Source organism: Polypterus senegalus, chromosome 3, assembly GCF_016835505.1.
Source record: "Polypterus senegalus isolate Bchr_013 chromosome 3, ASM1683550v1, whole genome shotgun sequence".
Lineage (NCBI taxonomy): Eukaryota > Metazoa > Chordata > Cladistia > Polypteriformes > Polypteridae > Polypterus > Polypterus senegalus.
The window spans coordinates 41,092,653-41,119,542 of record NC_053156.1 but is presented as its reverse complement, the minus strand read 5'-3'; the positions used below and the strand labels follow the sequence as shown (position 1 = coordinate 41,119,542).

The following is a 26,890-nucleotide window of genomic DNA, read 5'->3' as shown; positions in this document are numbered from 1 at the left end:
TTTTTGAAGACGGTAATGTCTGTCCTGAAACTGGACTGAGTTCATGGTGCCCCAGATCTGCAAATACTTAGTACTGCTGCACTCTAGTGTGGCAGGAGAAGGCATTTACTTTGTAAGGCAATGAATAAATAAACAAATATTATTACTAACAAGTTGAATACATAAAGAATCTTAATGCTAATAAATTGTTTGAACAAATACACCTCTAATGTCATACAGTCCTTATATGCTAACACTTGGGCATTGTGCATCGAGGGAAAGGTTAGTACATGTGACAGGGGCCTGACAAATGACTCCGCCCACATCAGTCCCTACCCCATCCCACAATGAGGGTAGTTGATTTTGGCAGGGCCATCTTAATCTATGGGCACTGGTTGGGGACCCAGGAACATAAGGGCCCACAATGTTTCTGATGCCTGTGCATGTTTCTGTTTTTGCTGTCAAAAATGGGGCCCCAGTGCACTGCTTTGCCCTGGGGCCTGTGATGATATTAAGACAACCCTGGATTTTGGAGCAGTTCATTCACATAGCACGTCCCTTTGTGCCCACCCTCGGTGGATGACTAAAGTAACACTCCCAAAATTACAAAGCATTTCAATGCAGCCCACATGAGGGTCTTGCCAGATCTTTTGCTCGGATAAGCTCCTTTCTTTATATAGTGTCCTCCTTTCTGTTGATCTTGATCTTTTTCCCTCAAGTGGTCACTCTACTAGTTCGCTAAAGTCATGACGCAAACTGGCCTTCATGAATCTCAAGACACCTTTAGTTTTCTTTTGCAGACGGCAGTAGCATGCTTGACATTTAGTCTTCTGTAATTCTGAAGAACAGACTGTTCAGGAGCAATTTGCACTGGATATCCTGATCTCCCATTAAGCTCTCAGTTCTCCTAAAGTTATAGGAAATAATGATACATAATGGTAATGGAAACTGGCTGTAGCTGGAAAAACCCATCTTTAAAGGTTTAAAAAGTTGTAGGCTTAATTAGAAAAATGAATTTAGAGCACAGGGTGTACACGCTGAGAGCACGATATTCTTCACGTTTCATCCTAATTGAACTGCTTTGGAGTGAAAATGTATTTTCCAGACCAGTGCTTGTATGCCTGCCATTTTACAGCATAAACTGTAAAATGTATTAAACAGACTTATTTTGTATATCTTGTATGTTTTAATATTATGGTTGGCTATTTTCTCCAATTTTTTTTAGCTACTGAGCAATAATGGTCAATATTTGCTAGTAACAGAACAGAGCTGTCTTCTCACTTTCTCTTTGTTATAATATCCATCCATTATGAGATTCTTTAAATCCTAATAACACTTCTGCAGGCAGTGTGGGGTAGTGGCGAAGGCTTTGGATTTCAATCGCTGAGGCTACGGGTTCAAATCCCGCTACTGACACTTTGGGACTGTGAGCAAATCGCTTCACCTGCCTGTGCTCCAATTGGAAAAACAAAAGAAACACCTTGGATAATGGTGTCCACCAAATGAAAAGTAAAGTCTAGCATTTGTGGTACAATTAATTCCATGTGGAAGCATCCACTTATTAATGTGGTTGAAGCTGATGTCAGATTCCACAACTCCTAGTCAGAGGGGATGTCAGAATTGATGACTGCTGTCGCTGATGGTAGTGTTGATTTACATGACAAGAAATCTCAGGGCATGTCAAATTACACAACATTATGATGACTTCCCAGCACAGATTCAGTTTTAAAATTATCGTGAGCTCACTCCTTTTTTTGAAAGCCAGTAATGCTGCCTGGCAGAGAGCAGTCCTGTGAAAATGGTTTCTTTTTTTTCCCTATTCTATCTTAGTAAGTGAAACGAACAGCATCAGACCAACAAGCTTCACTTCTTTTTATCAGCTCCAAACCATATGTGTTCCTTATTCTTTGTAGCTCCATTATATGCAAGTTGTACTTCTGGCTGAGCACTGATTGGTTCTTAGCTCTCATGCACACAAATCCACCCCTACGACATTTTAATTTTGGCAGCCCAAGTCACATTGCTTAGACGGAGTCACTGGGTTATGTCAGACTACATGACTTGCGATCAAGAGAGTCTGCCATGATTGCCCCCAACCCACTAAGATTACATAAATGAAATCTGTGACCGGAAACCATTGATGAGTTGTGTAAGGTGACGGAGCCTTCACACAAAACTTGCAAGCAATTTGGTTGAGCTGCAGACGTAGACAAATTTAACTTGAAAATAATGAAAGTGATTGGCATCCATTGCAGACTTTGCTTTAGAGGTTTGATTCAACAGAAAAATTCAAATAATAACACAAACGAAAATAAGACCCTTAACCTAATATTTTGTTGTTCAACTGTTAGAGACAAACAAGCGATTTCTGGAGCTGTTAGTGAGACTTGTGCACCAGTCAACAGGGAGTGTAGCCCATTCGTCCTGAGCAAACAGCTCCAGTTTTGTCAGGTTTGAAGGGGGCCTTTTCCAGACTGCATGTTTCAGGTCTTTCCATAGATGTTCAATGCGATTCAGATCAGGGCTCATAGGAGGCAACTTCAAAATAATCCAATGTTTTGTTCTTCACCATTCTTGGGTGCTTTTAGCTGTGTGTTTTGTCTCATTATCCTGTTGGAGGATCCATGACCTGCGACAAAGACAGAGCTTTTCTTGATGGTCTCGAGATTTGATTTTTCTCTGCACAGACGCAGCAAAGCAGTTTCAAAACAACTAAGCCTCCTCTGTGTTTCACAGTTGGTGTATTATTGTGTTATTTCCCACTACTTACCCTTTACCTAGGGGTAATTGTACTCATCAGGTTCATTACTGGGATGGTCTACACACACACATACATAGATATGCACATACACACAGAAACTCAACAGTGCCCTATGAATGACACACACAGAGCTGGGTAACCTCTAGCACTTTAAACTACACAAGTATCTTAGGAATAACACAGCCTGTCACTCTCTTAGCGCTTCAAGTGTATCCAGAAAGTATTCACAGCGCATCACTTTTTCCACATTTTGTTATGTTACAGCCTTATTCCAAAATGGATTCAATTAATTTTTTTTCTCCAGAATTCTACACACGACACCCCATAATGACAACATGAAAAAAAGTTTACTTGAGGTTTTTGCAAATTTATTAAAAATAAAAAAACGAGAAATTACATGTACATAAGTATTCACAGACTTTGCTCAATACTTTGTCGATGCACCTTTGGCAGCAATTACAGCCTCACGTCTTTTTGAAGATGATGCCACAAGCTTGGCACACCTATCCTTGGCCAGTTTCGCCCATTCCTCTTTGCAGCACCTCTCATGCTCCATCAGGTTGAATAGGAAGCATCGGTGCACAGCCATTTTAAGATCTCTCCAGAGATGTTGAATCGGATTCATGTCTGGGCTCTGGCTGGGCCACTCAAGGACATTCCCAGAGTTGTTCTGAAGCCACTCCTTTGATATCTTGGCTGTGTGCTTAGGGTTGTTGTCCTGCTGAAAGATGAACCATCACCCCAGTCTGAGGTCAAGAGCGCTCTGGAGCAGGTTTTCATCCAGGATGTCTCTGTACATTGCTGCAGTCATCTTTCCTTTTATCCTGACTAGTTTCCCAGTTCCTGCTGCTGAAAAACATCCCCACAGCATGATGCTGCCACCACCATGCTTCACTGTAGGGATGATATTGGCCTGGTGATGAGCGGTGCCTGGTTTCCACCAAACATGATGCCTGGCATTCACACCAAAGAGTTCAATCTTTGTCTCATCAGACCAGAGAATTTTGTTTCTCATGGTCTGAGAGTCCTTCGGGCAAACTCCAGGCGGGCTGCCATGTGCCTTTTACTAAGGAGTGTCTTCCGTCTGGCCACTCACCATAAAGGCCTGATTGGTGGATTGCTGCAGAGATGGTTGTCCTTCTGGAAGGTTCTCCTCTCTCCACAGACGACCTCTGGAGCTCTGACAGAGTGACCATCGGGTTCTTGGTCACCTCCCTGACTAAGGCCCTTCTCCCCTGATCACTCAGTTTAGATGGCCAGCCAACTCTAGGAAGAGTCCTGGTGGTTTCAAACTTCTTCCACTTATGGATGATGGAGGCCACTGTGCTCATTGGGCCCTTCAAAGCAGCAGAAATGTTTCTGTAACCTTCCCCAGATTTGTGCCTCGAGACAATTCCTTTGACTTCATGCTTGGTTTGTGCTCTGACACGAACTATTAACTGTGGGACCTTCTATAGACAGGTGTGTGCCTTTCCAAATCATGTCCAATCAACTGAATTTACCACAGGTGGACTCCAATTAAGCTGCAGAAACATCTCAAGGATGATCAGGGAAACAGGATGCACCTGAGATCAATCTTGAGCTTCATGGCAAAGGCCGTGAATACTTATGTACATGTGACTTCTCAGTTTTTTTATTTTTAATAAATTTGCAAAAACCTCAAGTAAACTTTTTTCACACTGTCATTATGGGGTGTTGTGTGTAGAATTCTGAGGAAAAAAATGAATTTAATCCATTTTGGAATAAGGCTGTGACATAACAAAATGTGGAAAAAGTGATGCGCTGTACTTAGCCTTTAATAAACCTTGCAGCAGTGAGTGTATGGCAGACTTCTAGCTGTACCAGGTGCTCAAAGAAATCTACCTTATTACTTCAATTACTCTACAGTAGACATTAAGACAAAGCATAGAAAGTTAAAAGCAGTGTGGTATTTATTACCCTTTGCTTTTCCCTCAATACAGCTTGAGGCGTCTCCTGAATTTCTGCTTGGTTCAAACAGAAGGTACTGATACTGGTACAATTCAGGAAAACAGATTGCCTTTGAAGTTAACTGTCCATGCATGTGACCTGTATTTAAGTTCATCTGTTGTTTTGTCTTGAACAAAATATCATGAAAATATGGACAGATTTTGTACCCCACAACAGTAGGTATGGTGATCTTTTCTTTGAAAGCTTAATTTTATGGTTGTCTACATAGAGCTAATGGGATATGCTAAAAAGCTCAAGTTTGGTCTCATCTGTCCAAAGGACATTCTCCCAGAAGCACTGTGGCTTGTCAATATGCATTTTAGAAAATTCTAGTTTGGCTTTTTGATGTTTTTTGTTTTTTCAACAGTGAAGTCATCCTGGGTCTCCTTCCATTGAGTCCACTTTTACCAATAAATTGATGGTTGGCATGATGAGACACTGATGGACCTTGACTTTGCAGCTCAGCTTGAATCTCTTTGGAAGTTGTCTTTGGCTTTTTCTCTACCATTCTCACAATCCTTCGTCGATTTTCCTCTTGCAGGCATGTCCAGGAAGGTTGGCTACAGTCCCATGGACATTAAACATCTTAATAATATTTGTAACTTTTGTCACAGGAACATCAAGCTGCTTGGAAGTGGTCTTCTAGCCTTTGCCATGCTGGTCTTTACTGTTTCTGATCTCTTCAGACAACTCTCTCGTTTGCTTTCTGTGGTGCATGTTCAGTGTGGGACACACAATGATACCAAACAGCAGAATGACTGCGTTTCTAAATTTAAATGATATGAATGACTAATGCACAACTGGAGACAAGTGTGATACTATTTAAAGAAAATGGCTACTTTGAGAAAAATCGCTCTATGCAAATTATTTATAATCTTTTCTAAGGGTACCAACAATTGTGCCCAGGCCATTTTAGAATCTCTTTGTGGAGTAAGCAACACCTGATCTCTTTTCACACTTGTTTTGCTCTACTTGACATATCAAAGACATGCAGGTACACAGGCGACAATCGCTTCTCATTTTATCACATTTCAGAAGGCATACAGCGCGTCTTCAATGAGCAGTCAGGTGACCAACACATTTGTCCTTGTCTGTAAGTTTTATGGAGAGCAGCTTTGTAGATATTGTTCAAGTGTTAAATTTTGTGTTAAATTTTTTAAAAGTGTGAACATGCTTAATTGAAGCTTCAAGGCAGACTGGAATCAAGGCTGTACAGTGCAACACTCCATATCCAGCATTTTTAGGAACAGTCAAAAAGTGGCATGCAGCCACAGCTCCACAGCAGACTGTCCACCAGGGCGGATGTCGACTTTTGTCAACAGGGGGGGCTGATGGCAGTAATGAACTGTAAACAGTGACAAAACCCAATGTTACGTTATTGTTCGACTTTCTTTGGTAGAAGGAAAGTTAGCGTCAGTGGTTTGAACAAGATTCCCTGTGCTCACATGAGTAGTGATGAACAAACAGTGGCAAAAATGGCATTGGCATCTGGCGTGAGATTGATGCGAAAGCACAAACCAAAACACTCCATGCATGACGTTTTCCATTTTAACGCTGAATTGGATTCTGACTTGTCGGGCTCGGATTTTGATGCAAGTGATATGCACATCAAGATCGAAAACAAAAATGAGGTACCAGCATCAGCTGATTGTGGTGCTGAACATGTTTGTGTAACTGACATGCCTACGACAACTTTCACCTGGGAGGGCTGGTCTTACACCTCTTGATTTGTGGATTGCCTAAACTTGGAGTGTTACAGTTTGACCAACTTCGGCCTCGAGAACATGGTTCTGAGACATTTCTCTGCAGAAAACATGCAGTTCCTTCCATAATTTGATTTTGTTCTATAAATCGGTATGAATGGTGACCGTTGCTGGGCTGAATGGCCTGCTCTCATCAGAACATGTCTAACATTTGGGTTTTTTGTTTAGCTCCATGCTTATTAAGCATGGATTCCCAGCCTGGAACCCCCAACTGTCTTTTCACATTCACTGTTTTCACACCAGCCCCTAATAGGATTAAGTAAACTTGAGAATTCGACATGTCTAATTGGGGGAACGACACATCTGAGGTGGTTATTTTATCTTTGGTTAAGTCATTACTGACCCCTTACTTTCACAATGGACACTCTGGAGTCTATTAAGCTGTAACTTGAATAATTCCGCTCCTTATCTTTTTCCCGATGTTTCTCAGACTCCAACTTACCCTAATTACAATCATCCCAATAAACAGCTCATAAAGATTGTTCAAAAACTATAGCGCCATCATGTGTCAGCTGTCTGCAGTTGCAGCAGCTTGAAATACCTGGAGGGAGCCAAGCCATCCGTCACAGGTTCTACTCGCTCGCACTTTCACCCTCATTTCTTACAAGCCCTATGTGGGAACTGTGAAAGACACAATATAAAATTCACACAAACTGTGTTATTGTTTGCAAGTATTTATTTGAACTAGTGGCTCAAACCTGGTTATAAATTTAACAGTTCAAAGGACAGTAGGAAACTCTTGTAACACCAGCTCACCTTTAGCTCGGAATGAATTTCAGAAGTTAGAGGAACATGGAAGAGGACCCACAATTCACACTCAGTTGTCGTGTTGAGGTGGACTGATGGGGTTCAATTACTTAACTGTTTTGGTGGACAAAAAACTTACTTTGAACTCACAGAAGCTGCATCCTTTTCTTAAAAAGTCTTGCTATCAACACGCAGGGACCCTAATATGGGTTCTGAGGAGGAGCACTGCATGGAGAATACCAGATTCCACAATGGACCCCACAATGTTAAGGAAGGCCAAGTGAATTTAATCCTTGGACCCCTACAGCCAGAAATGAGAGATGACTTCAACATGAGATAAACACATTTGTGTCCATCACTTTAAAGCCATTGCCATTGTTGTCCATTAAGTGGATCGTTCCAGTCATGTCCACCCAATAAGAAAGGACTGTCTGCTGAACCTTCTAGGTGTTACATACTGGCTGGGATGAGTGATTTCTTCTCTTCTGACCCATCATGGGGATTCTTGTTTTTTCGGGAAGCATCCTGCTTTATACTTTCAACAATCAAGAGTACGAAGCTCACTGCAGTCACACAGCTTCCAATGATTTCAGGGACCCCAACCGGATCCTTCAGTGTGACTGACTGGATAATGAAGGAGGTCACTACTTCGGACTGCAGCAGGCCACACACCAGGACAGGGTGAATCATGGTGACAGCATAGTTGGAAGCCATGAATATGACAAGTCCCAAGAGAGCAATGGTGAGCATACAAACCCAGGATATGACCCTACCTGGCCAGACCAGTGGGATAAACAGAAGGGCAGGACCACAGATCAAGCAGCCCACTACTCCAAACAAAACGAGAGCCCCATGAAATTTGGCCTTGTGTGTGAAGGACTGAAAAATACTCAAACCAACGGATCGGGCCGCTCCCCCCAGGCAGGCTAAGGTGTACCCTAAGAAGACATTCAAATCAAGGTTGGAGTGACTGTGAATGAAGCCTGGGAGCGTTGAGATGAGCAGACCCAATAAAGTACAAAAGAGCCCCATGTAGGTGCAAGCAGAAAGGCTGAAATTAGCAATGCACAGCACTATGACCGTAGACGAGATTGCGTAAGAACCTTTTGTTACAGTGGTCGTGAGGCCCATAGGCACGTCTGTGAAGGAGGTGTATGCACAGCCCATACAAATGAGCTGGATGAGGCTGAAAATGAGACCACGTGGCCAAGTCTGTTTGGGGCCCAAACACATCCAAGTCCGGTTCTTGCGGTGACACAGCAGGAAGATGGAGACCAAAAGGTGAAGGAGGGAACAGAGCAGGAGGATCTGCAGCATTGAGATGTTCTCGGAGTCTTCAGGCAGTCTGATCAGGATGGGGATGAATCCCGACAGCACCCCACTGGCCAGCAGCGCTGCCAGGATCCCTTTCGTGGAGCTGAAGAGCTTACAGCAATGGGAAGGCTTCTTCACCGGGGTGTCTCTCCTGTCTTCACCTTCGGACTCTTCAACTGATGAGTTAAAGTCATATGACCACTCCTCCTCGTCTGTTATGACCTCCACAGTCCAGGCATCAGTGGCAGATTGACTGGAAAACAAGGACAAATCACATTTATGTATTTATTTGGCAGAAACAGCAAATGTTTTCGGATTTCTTCATTTGGAGAATTGTGATGGACTCAGAATCACATGCACACACAAAACTGGGATAAAATGAGTAATCCAGTTAAGGCAGTGGTTCTCAATTTGTGGGGATGCGAAGAAATGCGAAAAAAAGAAAACAAGAATCGAAAATATGAATAATACATCTATTGAAACCAAAACAAATTAACTTAAACTACATTACATACTAGAAAAATAAATATAGAGTTGGATAAATGTCAATAAAAGTTAAGTAGGTATAATAAAATATGCATCTATGATATATCATTAATTAAAAAAGAACAAATTGGTATTAGTGGGCTCCTTTCAAAAAAAGTTAGGGGGGTGTGATTAAAACTGTTATGAAAACTCGGGTCACAAATACTTAAAGGTTGAGAAACGCTGAGTTAAGGCAAAAATTAAGTAGCCCCCATTTACATGCGTGGGTCCCCTAACGGAGTTCTCCTTTGGAAAAATGTTCAGACGTCATTAAACTGCGCAAGAAAAAGAGTTAAACATCATCATCTGCTGTCAAGAATCCAATTAAACAAGCACGGAACCTGTGTCTCCCGAGATTATGCCACGAAGCTTAGCACCGTACGTTCAGCTCACCAACATAAATTTAGCAATTTCTAAACTATTGTGACAGATCATGTCAACCAGGTGAAGGAATAATACAATCAACTGAGCATTTGCTCACAAAATTAATCTTTGTGGACTCATCTACTGTTGTCTATGCGTGGCTTCTGGAAACATGTGTGAAGCAAAGACCTGTGCAATCAAGCAGAGCAGATGGACATGCTCAGACTATAAAATCAATAAGTCTAACCAGGTTTATAGTTTATATGACCAAATGACACACTGAGAAATCTTTATGTCTTCAACTGGTTTCTCACAGACCAATAACCCAGTTTTTCTAACCAAAATATGAGTCTACATGTCACTTCTGAAACTGGGTTTCTGTGACTAACTGGGTTATTACAGTGTGTGTAAACACAGTCATGGTCACTGCGGTGAAGTGGACCAGTAATGTGGCCTCTTTGTACATTCACAGGTCACCAGCATGTTTACCACTGGGTAGGCCCTATTTTTGACAGCCTGAATTATTTCAAGTATGGATTCAACAAGGTGCATATTTGCTCAGATTGCCGCACCGCTGTGTTCACATGCAGAACATTCTGGCCTAAACCGTGGACATTTGACTCTGCAGCTCTAGGGACATTCAAAACGTTTCTGCACTTTTATATTTTCGTTGGAAACAGTGAAGGCGGGAGGAGAAGTAAATGGGCATTAAAAGGTTTGTACGACGCTGGGAAACTTGCATCGCAAACGAAGGTGTGACTATGTAGAAAAGTGATGTCATTTGTTTTTGAAATTCTTAATAAAAAGTGCAGAAACATTTTGAACGTCCCTTCGTAATACAGCCAGACAACTGAGGATCTGTTTGCCCACAGAAGTGTTTATCTGACATGTAAATAAGGAATAGATAGATAGACAGACAGACAGATAGATAGATAGATAGATAGATAGATAGATAGATAGATAGATAGATAGATAGATAGATAGATACTTTATTAATCCCAAGGGGAAATTCACAGAATATACTGAATACATAATATATTAGTGGCCTCTGTCGGGCTAAATTTAAAGCCGTAAACTAATCCATAATTGAATGTTTCTCTGTTTGTTGATAGCACAACACACGACATGTCATTTTCTAAACCTCCTAACCCTGACCAGGGTTGCAGTTGGTGCTGCAGCCTATTCTAGCTAGCATGGGTTACCAACCCTGGACATGGTGTCAAAGCAGAGCACATGTGTTTTCATAGTCCTTTGTTATTGTTGTCAGATGGCACGTAGGATAAAGACATAGCAATTTAGCAGACTGTAGTGTGTCAATTGGCCAGAAGTTTACAATTATCAAATTTAAAAGACCACAAATAAAAACATACACAATCAAATTTCTTGGAATGTAGCAGAACAAGTGTATTTCCATATCCGTTTGTCATTATTGTGAAATGATGTACAAAAGAATAGATAAAGCAATGGCACTATATAAGAATATAATGCATTGGTTGGCCAGATGTTCACAAGTATCATGTTTAAAGGGCCACAAATAAGCGAGGGCTACCAAAAAAAAAAAAAAAACAGTTTCAGTGGAGTATATTAATTTTCATTTGCCAGGGTCATTATTGTGAGATGGTGTACAAAACAAAAGTCTGTTCCAATGTAGCAGAATGTGATATCCAGTTAACCATGTCCTCAAAGGTGCCGTGTTCAGATGACCACAGATAAAGAAATTCGACAGTTACAACTGTTGTAATTCAATATAAATGCAGAGTAACACGTTTTTCCATATAACCGTGTCATTATTGTAAAACGGTGTACAAATGAAAACGACAAGGCCAGAGCAATTGATGAGGATGTGGCAGTTCACAGTTTCAAATACTGGCTGTTGAAAAAAATGTTTCATTGTGATATCTACTTAGTAAATGTGCAAATTACAGCAGAATCTGAATGGAAATCCAAGTAAGTAGCTGGCGAATACAGCAAGTAGACAATTTCAGCAGCGCGCCGAACTTGTAACATCACAGCAACCCAACTGGAAAAAAGCGCGTCAGTTTCCAACTTTTTATTCCACAGTCTCCGCCCCTCTCCTTCTACGGCTGCAGCTGGATTTCTAAGGTGCAGTTATACGATTATATAAAATATGTGATTTATTGCAAAGATGGCGATCTCTGGAATACTGTATCTGGTGTAAATCAAAAAATCAATCGAGCTTTATTTGACGTGTAATCTGTTCTGGCTTCGTCTGTAATAAACTTTATAGCTGGATTTGATCTCCAAGTCGTGGTCATTCCGTGCTCAACGGGCTAAGCGATGGAACCTCAAATCCACAATTTGTTGAAGCTCAAACCCTGACAACCTTTAAACAAGTAGATGAGATATCAGGGCAGCTTAGCTACGAGCTTAACAAACGAGCTTGAAGGACTGAGGTCTCCTCTCATTTGTCAAATGTCGTATGTTTTTACATGATATGGGTTTATATCAACGCCCGCCTATCAGAAATTAGTAGATATCAGTATTAGCAACCCCTTCCCCCCAACATTGCGGCACGAAGACGCGATGTTCCCGCCCACCTGTCGGCTTCGCTGTTCTGCTCAAGGCGTGCGTATCCCGTCCTGGTCGGCGTTCGAGGACTTTCCGCTGGTTTGATCGACATTGCTGCGCAGCCAGCTGACAGATGCAGCGATCGGGCAGATGATTGGGAGTCTCATGGCCATCGACATAAAGTGGCACGTCTCCTATGAAATGCACAGAGATTTATATTTTTCTGACAGACAGAATTAATTGCCACCTGGAACGACGGATCGTTCATTCTCGCGACTGTTCAACAAGACCAGGACTGAGAGTTTCATGCACAAAAGGGGCATTTTGTAACGTACTTTGGTGATGCAACACCAGTTTCCCATTTTGGTTTCTTTTAGCCATATTCACACCATAAAACATCCCAGTCGTATTTTGTCAATCGTTTTATTCAATCCATCGGATTATGGAGTCATACTATCTTGAGTTATTGGCTTGTTTTGAATGAATTAGATACGCTGGCCTCTTTATTTCAAACACAATGTTCCCTGTCAATAGAATGAATGCCAGTTAACATGCCAGGCTGAGCTTATCCTTCTATTAACTCCAAAAGCATTTTATTTTGCACCACATGTTGCTTTTTCAATCCCGATTATTTTCGTTATCTAGATATCTCGTAAATATGATAAATATCCCCGCTGTAAGAAATACAAACTAATTTAAGCATGTCGGAGAATCCATGCATTTATGTATTAAATGATCAAGAATATGATGATCTCTCAAAACGAGTACAAATGACGCTGTTTTGATTGTCGGTTTAATGATCGCCGCCATCTCCTAAAACCGCCTGTCCAGTAGAATTTCAGAGCTTATCAGCATCAAGAAGTGCAACCCTGAACTGGGTACCGCTCCAACATAGGACGGACATATTGCTTTATTTTTATGGTGCCATTGTGTATGTTTGTTTGTCAAGTGCAAAGTTTTAAAGGCGCCACCTGAATATGAACTCTACTAGCCAATCATAAGTCAACTGTTAATAAATGGACCGGCATTGTCGGGCTCCGTTTATGTTAATCAGTCTCGAACCGCTTGGTTTCCTGCCTGTTTAACAAATCTGAGTTATTATGCAGACTCATTAGTAATTTGTGTAGTTTGTGATTCCATTTATTTGTGGACTTGTTACATTACTCCGAGCCTGCAATCAGTGATAGGCGCCATATAAAATTTCGCGCAAGAATGATAAAATCTACCTAACCTATTGAAATCAGACTATTCATACGCTAGAATTTCATTTACCTTTAAAAGTACGATAAAATTAGCGTAAAGTCCACAAGCATCGACACCAGAGACCGAATGGTCCTTTCAGTTAGCAAAAGCCCACGTTTCAGCCTAAATTATTGTGCATTCCATTACACTTCATATCTCGCTAAATAATTTGTTGAGAGTATTCAATGTAAAAGTGTTTTCGGCATGCGTCACACATTAAGAATTTTTCTTCTTATTTAAGGGTCATTTTCTTGAAATCTTTATGTAATAACGTTTTTATTTGTATCTCGAAATGACATCAAACACATTTAAAATATTACTTTGATGCTCACATCTCACTCTTTTCACCTATACACTCGTATAAAATGACAGTGCTGTTTGTCTGACCCCGGCAGCGAAAGTCTTGCCGTCACTCCAAATCCCAGGATGCTCCGGGTGACGCCAGTCTGCGTTTCCAGAGGAACGGCGACGCGTTGCATCAACACAAGTGTTCTCCGCTCTTCGACTCCGACTTTCCGAAAGTTCGTCTGCTGTGATTTCCTTCGACGCACTAGAAAGCCGCAACTACTAAGTAAATATTATTGAACGGAGCAATGGGTCGACCGAAATACTTCACTCCCAACGAGGTGTCGAGGCACAACTGTCTCAACGATCTCTGGGTTTCCTATTTGGGTGAAGTATATGACCTTACACCCTTGCTGAAAGAGAATAAAGGTAAGGTGAATGGCGAATTATCCAGTACGTACCACCTATGTGCGATCTAATAAATGAAGGGGAAAATAAAGAGCAAGTCTAATGACTATCGCCAGTTGTCTTTAGCGCATTCTTTTAAGACATTTTCTTCTTTTTCATATTCATGTTATCGTATGGTTTATTTTTAGGGGATGTGCTTCTGGTGACCAGGGGTTCAAGTCGCGGGTGTGCTGGCTGCATGTAGTTTGCATGTTTTCCTCGTGTCAGCGTGGGTGTGCTCCTGTTTCCTCCAACAGTCCAAATACTGATTAGGTGCTAAATTGGTCCTTGATATGTATGTATGTGTGTATGTATGTATGTGCGTGTTTACCCCGCGATGGCCGGGCACTGTTCCTGCCTTGTGCGTGATAGATGCTGGGAGAGGCTTCAGCTTCCTCACGATCCTACTCTTGATAAGCAGGTTAGGAAAATAAATGATGGATGGCTTATTGTCAGTTTGTCTCCCAGCCATGCATGGTCTTATGCACTTGGGATTTGTAATATCTATTTCTGTGCTAACTTTTGGTAAAAAAATATTTCTAGGTAAATGATCTGATTATACAAATTGATGATTTATGCACAAATTTATAATTACTTGTACTGTTTAGAAAGAAATATTTCACTCTTTCACTTGGCACTTCCCCAGTTAACTTCCTTTTTATTTTACATTTAGTTCTTAAGCCTTCATCTAAATCTTCTCCTCTTCTCTTTGCTATCCTGTTCCCCAAGCCTTTCTTTTTCATGTACCAGCCCCTCATCCTTCTTTTTAATCTGTATGATTGCTTGATTATATTCCATTTGTTTTCTTTTTTGTTTTTTCATAAAAATATTCAAGTTGAAATGTAGCTTGTACAACATACAAAATAAGTAACAATTCACATTGTTCTGTATACTTTAACTGCACTATTCTAAACTAAATGAACAATAACTGTCCATCAGTTAGCCAGCTGCTCTTACTTAATTCAGTATTTGGAATATTTTATGTTAAAATAACAACAATGATGGTGGACACAGTGGTAGTGCTGCTGACTTGCAGTAAGGAGACCAGGGTTCGCGTCCCAGGTCCTTCCTGTGTGGAGTTTGCATGTTCTCCCAACATCTGCTTGAGTTTCCTTTGGGTAGTCTGGTGTCCTCCTACAGGTTAGTTGGATTGGCAATGCTAAATTGGTCCGTGTTTGTGTGTCCGTGTTTGTGTGTGTGTGTGTTCTTCCTGTGTTGGACTGGTGCCCTGCCCAGGGATTGTTCCTGCCCTGTGCGTGCCTGAATGGGCTTTTGCCCCCTGTGTCCCTGCTCAGGATTAGGCCAGCTTAGGAAATGGTATGGATAACATTCATTATTTATAACTTATTGCTAATACGATGTGAATATAATTATGTAATATTTATGTATGTTCAATGATATGGTGAGGTGTATCCAGTGTTGTACTCTATTATTTGGGAGCTAATTAAAAAAACAAAGTTGTTAATATGAATTATTATTTCCTGACAGGAAATGTTTCCCTGAAACCTATAATTGAATCTGCAGGAAAAGACATAAGTCACTGGTTTAACCAAAAAAGCAAAGATGTAAGTAAAACGTCCTTTGTAGACATTTGAACAAGTGTCCATTGTTATCTGTAATGAATACCACATGAGTTCATACAGACACATCCCACCCACACACATGCAGCCTTTCCCCTCGTGAGCACAAACTCGCCTGCTTTGATTCTCATATTTGTGTTTCCAGAGTGCTCAGAGCTTTCGCAAAATTTTTAGGCCCAAATCCACAATCAAGAGCTTTGAGGTTACACGAATAACCTACTCAAAGATGTCTGCCTGTGCTGCCTGCCATCACAAGAGTAGTGTGAAGCTATTAAAGCACCTGATCAGCTTACTGTCATTTGACAGATGTCCCCCATAGAAATGGGCCAGTGGCTCAAATACCAAGCTTAAGGTTTGTTCTGCTACAGAAACAGAGAAAGGATGAGGAAGGAACCAGGAGATGAATTTGAAGTCTTAGGCTAGCTAGGGCATCTAATGGGAATGCAGCGAGATTCCCAGTGTCCTTTTGGCTCTTTTAAAGTATTTGCCACCTTATTCCACTTGTTCCAGGAATATCCTCCACGACTCTTTCTTTCTCCATTCCTCTCTGCCCTCAAGTTCTTCTCCTGGCTCTTTCAGGTGGAGGCGTTTAATGACAGCTAGCACTGCACTTCAGTTGCAATGTGGATGTCTTCACTTACATCCTTACTCTTTGTGAATGTTCTGCATCTCAGATCAACAAATCTTCCAGCTCTGTTATCCTCAACTGGCTTCACGTTTTTCATTTAGTAAAGAGCTGGTTGGAGGTCACTCCATGGAGCAGTTTGTCCTTTCCTACTCTTCCTCATTTCTTTTTTTTCCCTTATTCTGCTGTGCACTCCTACAACGGGTGTCTATGTGTGCCAGTTTACCCGTCGACTCTTAGTTTATTTGTGTTCCTGTATGGTTAGCCATCACATTTGGAGGACAGTTTTTTGTTTTTTCTTCTTACATAGCCCAAAGATTGTTTATTTTTGGATTCCTTTTACTGTAATCCATTTTCATTTAATTAATAAAAAACTTATTCACAAAAAAAGTCTTAAGTCAAAAAAAAGGTAAAAAACTGAAAGCCAGTTTAATGTTACCAAAGCCTGTAGTATTAGGGTGCTGTACCATGTTAGCCGTTATGAATGTAGTGAGAAGTCAAGTAAAATGGCAGCATTTATTGGCTAATTAAAATCTTTTTAGTTAGCCAATAAACTGTGTCATGTTACCAAAGCCTAAACACTCGCTGATATCAGAGTTAAAAAAGGATCACTAAAGGTTTGAACACCAGAATTCAGTATAAACACATGCACCAAAAGTTAGGTTGTCCACAATCTCGGATGAAGAGGGGACCATCACATCGATATTTAAGTGTCGCATCAGTGACAATGACAACTGGCAGCTGGGTCTGGGTAATGGGGATCCCAAAATGTCAGTGCCCATCACAAAAAAAACAAAATGGTCTTACACTAAATGGTAAAACAAAACTAATCAAATAAATTTGTAACCATCATCAATAGACAAAATAATAATCAAACCATAATCTATGGAGTTTCAGGGATGTAAAAGTGTATTATAAGCATAATAAATTATGAAAAAGTCTCAGTCATAGCAAGGGTTAAAGAGTTTATAGTCAGCGGGGCATTTAAAGGCACATGTGACAGGAGCCTGTGACCTCAAAATGAAATAAGGAAGGAATGGGTAAATGAATTAATAAAAATCAAAGAAATAGTTTTCACCACTTTCTACATTTCCAGAAACAAGTTTACATTTTTAAAATTGGTTAGAGTTTGACCACAAAGTTAGAGAATGTCTTTCTATATCACGCAGTAATACCAAGAATTACACTTACAGTGCTGTCATACCTACAGTTTCTCCAGGAGGTGTTCAGTCCCTTCACTTTTTCATGTTTTGTTATGTTGCAGCCTTATGCTGAAATCATTTTACAGTAATCCCTCGCTATATCGCACTTTGACTTTCACGGCTTCACTCCATCACAGATTTTAAATGTAAGCATATCTAAATATATATCACAGATTTTTCGCTGGTTCGCGGATTTCTGCAGACAGTGGGTCTTTTAATTTAAAATACATGCTTCCTCAGTTGCTTTGCCCAGTTGATTTCATACAAGGGACGCTATTGCAAGATGGCTGAGAAGCTACCCAATCAGAGCACGTATTACATATTAAATAAAACTCCTCAATGGTATACGATGTGCTTCCCGCGCGGTGCTTGATTGTTTGCTTTTCTCTGTCTCTCTCACTCTCTGCCTGACGGAGGGGGTGTGAGCAGAGGGGCTGTTTGCACAGAGGCTGTTTGCCTAGAAGATATGGACGCTCCTCTCAAAAATGCTGATAGACTACCTTCACATTGCTCCCTTCCTTCCGGCTGCTTTATCGCGGTGCTTCGCATACTTAAAAGCCCAACAGCACGTATTGATTTTTGATTGTTTGCTTTTCTCTCTCTCTCTCTCTATCTCTCTGATATTCTCTGCTCCTGACGCGCACTCCTTTGAAGAGGAAGATATGTTTGCATTCTTTTAATTGTGAGAAAGAACTGTCATCTCTGTCTTGTCATGGATCACAGTTTAAACTTTTGACTAAAGGGTGTTATTTCATGTCTAGAGGGCTCTAATATTGTTAAAAAAATGTATTTAGAATGTCATAAACAGGTTTTCTATGCTCTAACTGCGAAAATATTAGATTTATAAATAAAGAATCCTACTTCGCAGAAATTCATTTATCGCGGTAGAGTCTGGAACGGATGAACCGCAATAAACGAGGGTTTACTGTAAATCATTTTTCTCTGTCATCAATCAACAATCAGTACCTCTGAATGACAAAACAAAATCAGAATTTTAGAGATTTTTGCAAATCTCTATTACAAAAAAAATTCTGGAGAGAAACAGTAGGGCATCGAGACGTGATCTTCACATGAAGATCACGGAAGACACTTGAAAGAAACCACGAGATGAAAGAGATTGGCCACGGAGTGTCTCACGGGGACCTTAAACATGAGACTTTGTGCCAAGAGATTGACCCAGAACCGTCTCGCGATGACGTGGAACATGAGATTCTTGCAAGACATGTCTTACTTAAAACACTGAGCACACACAGATCCTGGGCTCTCAGCGCATATAAAGCATATAAGGACAATACGTTATAAATGAAATGTAGACGACTAAGCGAAGAAAAAAGCAGCGCAGAAAAAAGAGACTCAAAAGCGTTGGAGAGAAAAAGAAGAATCTAGGTGCAAATTCAGAAAATAACGAATTAACATTAATTAATTAAATTAATTATCAGCCCGGAACAAGTGGAATTGAAAAAAAGCACATCCAGTCCAACTCAGTATTAAAAAACAGAGAGTAAAAGACAAAGTAGAACTTCATAAACATGTTGGCTTGTACACATGCAGAGCAGGTTAGAGATTATGAAAGCAGTGGAATTCGAAAGGCTCGAAAAAAAAAATGGCGCGATACACATGTGGAGAAAGTTAAAGAATATGAAAGTAGGAAAATTCTAAAGTATAAAAAAAGAAAATAAAGATTAGAGTAGCACAAACAAACGGAAATTATTACTCAAAAAAGGGAAAATAATCACCATGGCCCAGGTGTCATTGAAAAAAAAATGCAGGATAAAGCGAGGTCAGAAATAAAAGACAGAGTAGAAAACAAAGTAAAACATCATAAAGAGGTCAAAAAACAAGGGGGCCAAACACATGCAGAGCAGGTTAGAGATAATGAAAACTGGAATTCAAAAAACTCAAAAAAAACGTAGGCACGAAACACATGCAGAGCAAGATACAGAATATATAAGCAGAAAAAAACAACAGTGTCATAACAAAGAAAATACACAACACATTAGAGCAAAAAAAGAAAAATTATTACTTGGAGAAATAATGAAAAGGTGACTAGAGATCGAATATATGGACATAGGTGATCTGTCAGAAGTATGTAAATATTGTAAGGCTTTGAAGTTTAAGTCAAGAGAATTTCAAAACGGAGTTTACCTCACATGCATTTATTGGTTACTTTGCAAAAAAAAATTATTAACTGCTGATGATGAAGATCGTTTTGTCTGTGCTGAAATTCCAAACAGGGAAACCGATCCTGAATTATAAGTACAAAGTCATTAAACACCTCTCACTGACCTCATTAAAAAGATTCAGTACGTTGGGACTCAGAAGATTCCAAATATTGTTTTTACAGAAGTTCTGAAATAAAAGTGAAACTAATGAAATAGCAACAATTCAAAGGAAAAAAAAAAAAATCTTAAAAGTGTTTATCCGGAAAACCAAACATGGGAGTTGGCGAGTGAAGCCCCCTAGTTTATTAAAAATAAAAAAAAACTGAACTCTCCTATTGACACAAGTATGGAGGCCCTCTGCTCTGACACTTGAAATCTGAGTCAGGAGCCTCCCATTCTACTGATGATCACTGAGATGTCTGTACACCTTGTTTGGAGTCTGTCTGTGCTCAATACAATTGGCGGGGCTGATTAGGAAAGGCACACACCTGTCTGTAGAAGGTCTGACAGATGAGCAAAAACTAAGCTATGAGGTCAAAGCAATTACATGTGGAATTTAGAGACAGGATTGTGTTAAGGCATCAATCTGAGGATGACTACAAAAAATATTCTGTAGCATTAAAGGTTCCCAAGAGCACAGTAGCCCTCCATACTTCATAAATGGAAAATCTTTGAAACGACTATGACTCTTCCCGCTGCTGGCCACGGGGCCAAACTGAGTAATCTGGGGAGAAGGGTAAAAGAGGTGATCAAAAAGCCAATGGTTACTCAGGTTGAGCTCCAGAGAACCTCTGTGGAGATGGGGGGGAAACTCCCAGAAGGCCAACCACTACTGTAACACTCCATGATTCTGGGCTTTATGGTGGAGTGGCCAGACAACAAATGAAAAGTCGGCTTGGTGTTTGAGAAAAGGTACCTAAAGGACTATGAGAAACAAGATTCTCTGGTCTGATGAAACCAAGACAAGTGTTTCACCTCACTTCCGAGAGTCGAGTCTGAAGGAAACCAGGCATCACTCATCACCCGTGCAATACCAGTCAGTTGGTGAAGTATGGTGGTGCCAACATCATGCTGTGAGGTTGTTTTTCAGTGGCAGGGGCTGGAAGACTAGTTAAGGTTAAGGGAAAGCTGAACAGAACAAAGTACAGAGATATCCTTCATGAAAACGCACTCCAGAGCACTCTGGACATCCAACTGGGCTGTAGGTTCACCTTTCAATGGGCCAGTTGACCCCAAGCACAAAGCAAAGTCAGCAGACCATCCCTGTAAATGTCCTTGAGTTGCCCAGTCAGTGCCCATCTCTGGAGAGACCTGAAAATAGCTGTGTAATAATGGTATCCATCCAGCCGGACAGAGCTTGAGAGCATCAGCAAAGCAGAATGGCAGGGAATACCCCAAAGTGTGCTACGTTTGCCATGTCAGACCCAGAAGACTCCAGGCTGGAATTCCTGCCAAGGGCGTTCAACTGAGTACTGAGTAAAGTGTCTGAATACTTGTGTCAATGGGCAATGTTTTGGTTTTTTTTTAATTTGCCAAATTTCCTAAAATCCTGTTTTCACTTTGACATTATGAGGTAATCAGTTTGTGATGAGGGAAAAAATTAACTTAAACATTGTTGGCACCAGGCTGCATCATCACAAAATGTACAAAAATGAAGATGTCTGAATACTTAATGAAGGCACTGCATGTCTATAAAGACATTTGCTTTTATTAAATGTAAACCTTATAATCAGGTAACCAGCACACCATCCATCATCCAACCATAATAAAACCAGTTCATCCAGTTCAGAGCCACATTGTCTGGAACCGATCAAAGCATCAACAGATGTAATTCAGGGACCAGACTCAGAAGGGATGCCAGTACGTCTTAGAGACACTTGGCTAACCACCTAATCCAGCTAATGGGCTCCGTGGCTGTCTACTGGGTGATTTCTTTCGGACTGGTGGGCACTAATTAAGCTTATTTTGTTCTTCATTAAAAAATAAACAGTGACAATATGGTTTTCTATCTTTAAATGCGATTTCATAGAACTTTGAGTGCAGCACCTTTCCAAGTAAAACTTTATATGAAAGAAGTGAAAAGTTTGGAAATTTTAGATACAGAAGATATAATTTCTTACTGTCATTACAATTTCTGCTCTTCAAAATGGTTCATTCTCTTCTTGTAATGTCTACATTAATTTGTCCTTGAACAGATCCGGACGCATATTGACCCAATGACTGGCTGCAAAAAATACTACATCCCCAACGGTCGACTTCTGCATGTGCCACCTCCCTGCCCACGCACAGACTGGGCAACTGACTTTGGCTGCCCCTGGTGGAAAGATAACCAATATTATATCGGCAAATTATCAGCCAAGACCAGATTCATACGGATTATAAACACATTGACTTCACAGGAGCAAACCATTGAGGTAAAGTCTATGGGTATTGTGCTAATAGAGACTAGTGAAAGAAAGAAAGAGAAAGAAAGAAAAGTCACATTCACACAGAATCTCCAAACCTGCATGTCTTTAAGGGTTTAGGAGAACAACCGACAAAGACACAGGTAGAAGGTAGAACATGTAAACTCCACACTGAGCAGATGTGGGATTTGAACCTAGTTTGCCAGTTCTTAGATAGATAGATAAGATACTTTATTAATCCCAACGGGAAATTCACAAACTCCAGCAGCAGCATACTGATAAAGAACAATATTAAATTAAAGAGTAATAAAAATGAAGGTATAACAGACAACAACTTTGTATAATGTTAACGTTTACCCCCTGGGTGGAATTGAAGAGTCGCATAGTGTGGGGACAGCAGTCTGTCGCTGAAGCTGCTCCTCTAACTGGAGGTGACACTGTTTGGTGGATGCAGTAGATTCTCCATGATTGACAGGAGCCTGCTCAGCGACCATCGCTCTGCCACGGATGTTAAACTGTCCAGCTCTGTGCCTACAATAGAGCCTGCCTTCCTCACCAGTTTGTCCAAGCGTGAAGTGTCCTTCTTCTTAATGCTGCCTCCCCAGCACACCACCACATAGAAGAGGGCACTCACCACAACCGTCTGATAGAACATCTGCAGCATCTTATTGCAGATGTTGAAGGACGCCAGCCTTCTAAGTAAGTATAGTCAGCTCTGTCCTCTCTTGCACAGAGCATCGGTATTGGCAGTCCAGTCCAATTTATCATCCAGCTGAGGCTGTAATGCTGCACCACAATGCTGCAAACACAATTATGATAATTTCTGTTTATAATTAGATGTCGACGGTAAATTTGGTTTATCCTCTCATAGTGCTATTCAATGAGTACAGACTCAGAGCACTAACATGAATTTACAGTTCTCTGTTGTAAAAATGCACAACAAAATGAAAAGAAGAGTTGGTGCACCAGTGGGTACACCATTTAATGTCTTTTGTTGAGGCACTGAAAAAAAGATGGAAAAGATGGTGAGTCGTTGGGTACATCACTTAGCCAAAGGTTAAAGAGCCTGTAATCAGCTCCTATGAAGGTCTGGTCTCAGATGATAATCTCTTTCTGTTGGTGGCAATTTCTTTGGTGTAGTGGAAATGGAAGAGGTGGGTTAGTTATTGTCCTTGGCCGAAGTGACCTCATCAGTCCTTTGGATGGCTCTCCTCCATTCAAAGGCAAATAGAAACAGGGTTAGCCTTTGTGTCACATTCAAATTCATCCTCGTAATAGTTGTAAGCTCAACCCCATTGAGACATGTCCTATGCTCTTCTGCTTGACACAACGTAGCTGTTTATATGAAATGCTAAAGGTTGTGTATGTTTGTTTGTCATGCAATTACTTGTGAGCCAGTGGGATTAGAACTTTGATCTTGGTCTAAATTGACAGGATATGGCTTGATACACCCTGGTGAAGCAAATCATGCAGCATGCTAGTTATCAGGCTTCTTGCCTTTCCTTTCACAAATTGCATAAGGGAACTGATCAAGAAGGTGACAAGGTAGAAAGAAAAAGAACAGCAGTGACATCTGCTGCATGTGAGGCAAATTGCAGAAATCAATTATGCGATAGGAGGAGAAAGAATGACAGCTCCAGCATCAGCTAAGCGTCCAGCACATGTGGTGCAGCAACCCGCTGCTACTTGTGAACTACTAGGGCTTGAACCTTGATCTTGTGAGGTCCGCGCGTTTTCTAAGAAAAGAAAAAAATTACACAACATATGAAGGTAAACAATGAAACAGAAATGAAAATCGCTGTTTAAACATAAGAAAATCATACTATTAGAAACGTAGTTAGCATGAGATCTGATTTATGGACGTCGTCTTTTAGATATTTTCTCAGTATACTTGAGAATAATTGTCATTTTATTTAAGCATGTTTTTATTGTTTTAATTCATCTTGTTTCCATTTAACAAAAGGCTTTGTAATGACCTGATCCCATAGTTTAGTGGTGCAGAAAATAACCATGAACCTTTGGACCTCCAGTTAGTCTCTTTGGGTCATTTTTTTTTAAAAAACTCTTTCACCAGGTCTGCTCTGAAGAGAACATGATGGAGATATTGGAAAGATATCTAAAGTACAACGCTCATGCAGCCAGCTACACGTGGAAGTATAACAATGTTAATCTGGATATGTCCCAGACTCTAGCAGAGAATGGAGTGGAGGACGAGGATGAGGAATTCTATACCCTGCGTATGGACAGGGATTGCTGGGCTCCCGCCATCCATTTATACTTTAATGATGACCTCACAGAACTCTAAGCAGTATTTTTTCTTCTTGAAGCACTTTGCAGTCATCTTACTTAGGATTATAATATTATGTGCCATGTGATGACTACCGAAGCAACACTGCAGGAGTCCGCTACTTACGTCTGTTTGTTCACTCTTTGTTAGCATGAAGCAGATAGTAGAAGACATTTTAGATTATTCAGGGCCTTCAAATGACATACAGCAGCTATTCGTTCATTCTAAACAATGTTTTTTATCAACTGGAATACATTATGTCAAAATTAAAAAACTTCCACATTTTAATGATAAAGTATTTATTATAAATAATATTTAAGACCTCAAGAATCACACCATGTATTTTTTGGTCAAAGTACCTTAACCTAACCATGAAATGTCCTGTCTCTGTCACTTACTGTTCAGAATGTAGTACCCCGTAACGAGGTTGTGGTGACATCTCAGTCGCCGATCGGGTTCAGCATGTGTCCTCACATATTTGAGATGTCTGCACTCCGTGCACTGTTTTTAGACACTCACTTTAGTGATTTAAGTTTGCTTTGCCTTCTGTAACAGTCCCTTTAAGTAATGTAATGCATTTCACTGTAGATGAAGTTTGTGCGTTTATTCACAGTGTCCGTTTACGACCAGTAAACTTTGAATTGACGTGAAGTGCAGACTAAGTAGTTAGCAGAAAATGGTGTCCTGCACAGCATTAAACAGTGGCAAGAAAAATGAAAACATGATTATACAAGACAGTTTTCTCAGTTTTTTCCTTTTGGGTAAGTACGATACAAGCAAATATACAGCATGCCTCGTCCGTTTTGATGTTGTCACTGTGTATGTGAATCCTTTTTAAGTGTTTTGCTGGTACAGTAGTTGGAAAAATCGCGTGAAGCCAATCTGTCAGCCTCTTTTTGGTTCCTGATGTTCTGAAGAAAAGTGGGATATGTGACAATAGCTTCATCTCATATTAGGTACAGCACCTTAACCCATCTCAGCTGAAATCCAAAGACGACTCTGAAATTATCACTGAAAGCTGCAATTTTTATACACAAACAATCTCAGAATAAAAATATTGAGAGCCTTGTCTGTTTATTAAAGAAGACGTCATGGCTGTCAGTGCTTCGTTGGGATAATCCTGCGCTTATATGCACTCAGACGATTTATAGCTCCGGCTTGTGACGTTTCGCCTTTCCACTTCAGCGTGTTCACGTGGGTTTCCGGTTGGACTATTCAGAAAAATGCAAGATCGCTCTTGATTTGTTACTTGGTCTGCAAAAAAAGATCAATTAAAGATAAATGACATTTTTTGATGCAAATAAAGAGCAAAATAAACATCTCTCTATTATAAAAAAAAATCTTGGAAGGAGATGAGATGTGATTTTCCCCCGAGAAAGAGATTTAACCATGCCCGGAAATAAAACACAAAGAGTAGATGACAAAGTAGAACATCGTAAAGAATCCAAAAACGTTGGTGCGGTACACATGCAGAGCAGGTTAGAGGTATTGAAGTCTCAAAAAAGGAAAGTAAAGATTGCATTACTGCAAACAAACGGAAATTATTATTCGGTGAAATATCAGAACAGCGAAAAGGGATCGAATATATTATTCGAATTTAAACCTTAAGTCGGAGATTTGTAGATTGTCTGTCTAATTTGTGTCGTGGCGAGAATTAGGATTCCAAAAACGGCACAGTATGAAGTCCCGTAAGACGGAGACTTTTAACATGAGATTCTTTCAAGTCACGCCCTACTTACAACTATTTTCAAACAAGACCACGGTCATCTAACCTCAGTCGTATGAATGCTTTTGGCAGACACACTTCCTGCGCTCTCAGCTCTTTTAAATTTTATCAGGACAATAATTTTATACGTTCTAGATGACATGTCAATGACATTGAAGAAGAAAGAGCATGGACAAACATTTGAAAAAGTCATTTTATTTATTAGAGAGAAAGAAACGATATTCACTCACAGGCAGTTATACGTTGTGTTGTCACGATGCAAGTCCAAACACAGAATCAAAATTCAATGTGATCTTGAAGAAAAGTTCATTCCAAATATTGTTTTAAATTAATGTTTTAAAGTAAAAGTGAAAATAATGCAGACCTCGGTTCGCTTCCTGGGTCCTACCTGCATGGAGTTTGAATGTTCTCCCTCTGTCTCCGTGGGTGTCCTCCCACAGTACAAAGACATGCAGGTTAGGTGCATTGGCGATTCTAAATTGTCCCCAGTGTGTACTTGGTGGGTGGGTGTGTTGGCGCCCTGCCCAGGGTTTGTTTCCTGCCTTGCACCCTGTGTTGGCTGGGATTGGCTCCAGCAGACCCCCGTGACCCTGTAGTTAGGATATAACGGGTTGGATAATGGATGGATGGATGAAAATAATGCATATGTAACAATTTCCATGAAAAGAATAATCTCTTTAAATTGAATATCCGATTAAGCAAACCCGGGGGTGGGCAAGCAGGGGGCAGAGCCCTCTAGTATTAAATAAGTAATAAATGGTCAGAGTTACATCACATCTCAGATAATCTGGGTTGCTTCGTTTTCCCCAATTGTCCAAATTGTAATTCCAAGTCTGTCAAGCGTGCACGTGGCATTTCCAACCCAACAAGTCAGATTTGCCCTCTGCCTGAGAACATGTGAATGCAGTATACTTGTACTTTCCTTGCAATCAAATTGTAAATCCTGATGCTTTCTTGCTCAGAGAGAGCAAAGTAAAACT

General features: G+C 40.5%; 2 protein-coding genes across 2 annotated transcripts; one reads left to right on the top strand and one right to left on the bottom strand.

The window, feature by feature from the left end:
- Nucleotides 1-7,668: 7,668 nt before the first annotated feature.
- On the bottom strand, nt 7,669-12,061 carry LOC120526463 (solute carrier family 35 member G3-like). Its single transcript, XM_039749629.1, has 2 exons — nt 11,979-12,061; nt 7,669-8,785 (listed from the first exon to the last, which is right to left on the bottom strand). The coding sequence occupies exons 1-2, from the start codon at nt 12,059-12,061 to the stop codon at nt 7,669-7,671; spliced, it is 1,200 nt and encodes a 399-aa protein (XP_039605563.1).
- Nucleotides 12,062-13,582: 1,521 nt separating this feature from the next.
- LOC120525059 (cytochrome b5 domain-containing protein 1-like) lies at nt 13,583-25,420 on the top strand. The gene is made up of 4 exons (XM_039747027.1): nt 13,583-13,905; nt 15,412-15,488; nt 21,688-21,906; nt 23,972-25,420. The coding sequence occupies exons 1-4, from the start codon at nt 13,785-13,787 to the stop codon at nt 24,200-24,202; spliced, it is 648 nt and encodes a 215-aa protein (XP_039602961.1). The 5' UTR covers nt 13,583-13,784; the 3' UTR covers nt 24,203-25,420.
- The last annotated feature ends 1,470 nt before the right edge of the window (nt 25,421-26,890 follow it).

What these genes read in the sequence shown, in the direction of transcription:
- LOC120526463 (XM_039749629.1), bottom strand. Translation starts at nt 12,061, where the DNA reads ATGTCGATCAAACCAGCGGAAAGTCCTCGAACGCCGACCAGGACGGGA. An exon ending in CAGAACAGCGAAGCCGACAG is followed by an intron (nt 8,786 to 11,978) that starts GTGGGCGGGAAC and finishes CTTGTTTTCCAG; the next exon opens with TCAATCTGCCACTGATGCCT.
- LOC120525059 (XM_039747027.1), top strand. Translation starts at nt 13,785, where the DNA reads ATGGGTCGACCGAAATACTTCACTCCCAACGAGGTGTCGAGGCACAAC. An exon ending in CTTGCTGAAAGAGAATAAAG is followed by an intron (nt 13,906 to 15,411) that starts GTAAGGTGAATG and finishes ATTTCCTGACAG; the next exon opens with GAAATGTTTCCCTGAAACCT. An exon ending in TTAACCAAAAAAGCAAAGAT is followed by an intron (nt 15,489 to 21,687) that starts GTAAGTAAAACG and finishes GTCCTTGAACAG; the next exon opens with ATCCGGACGCATATTGACCC.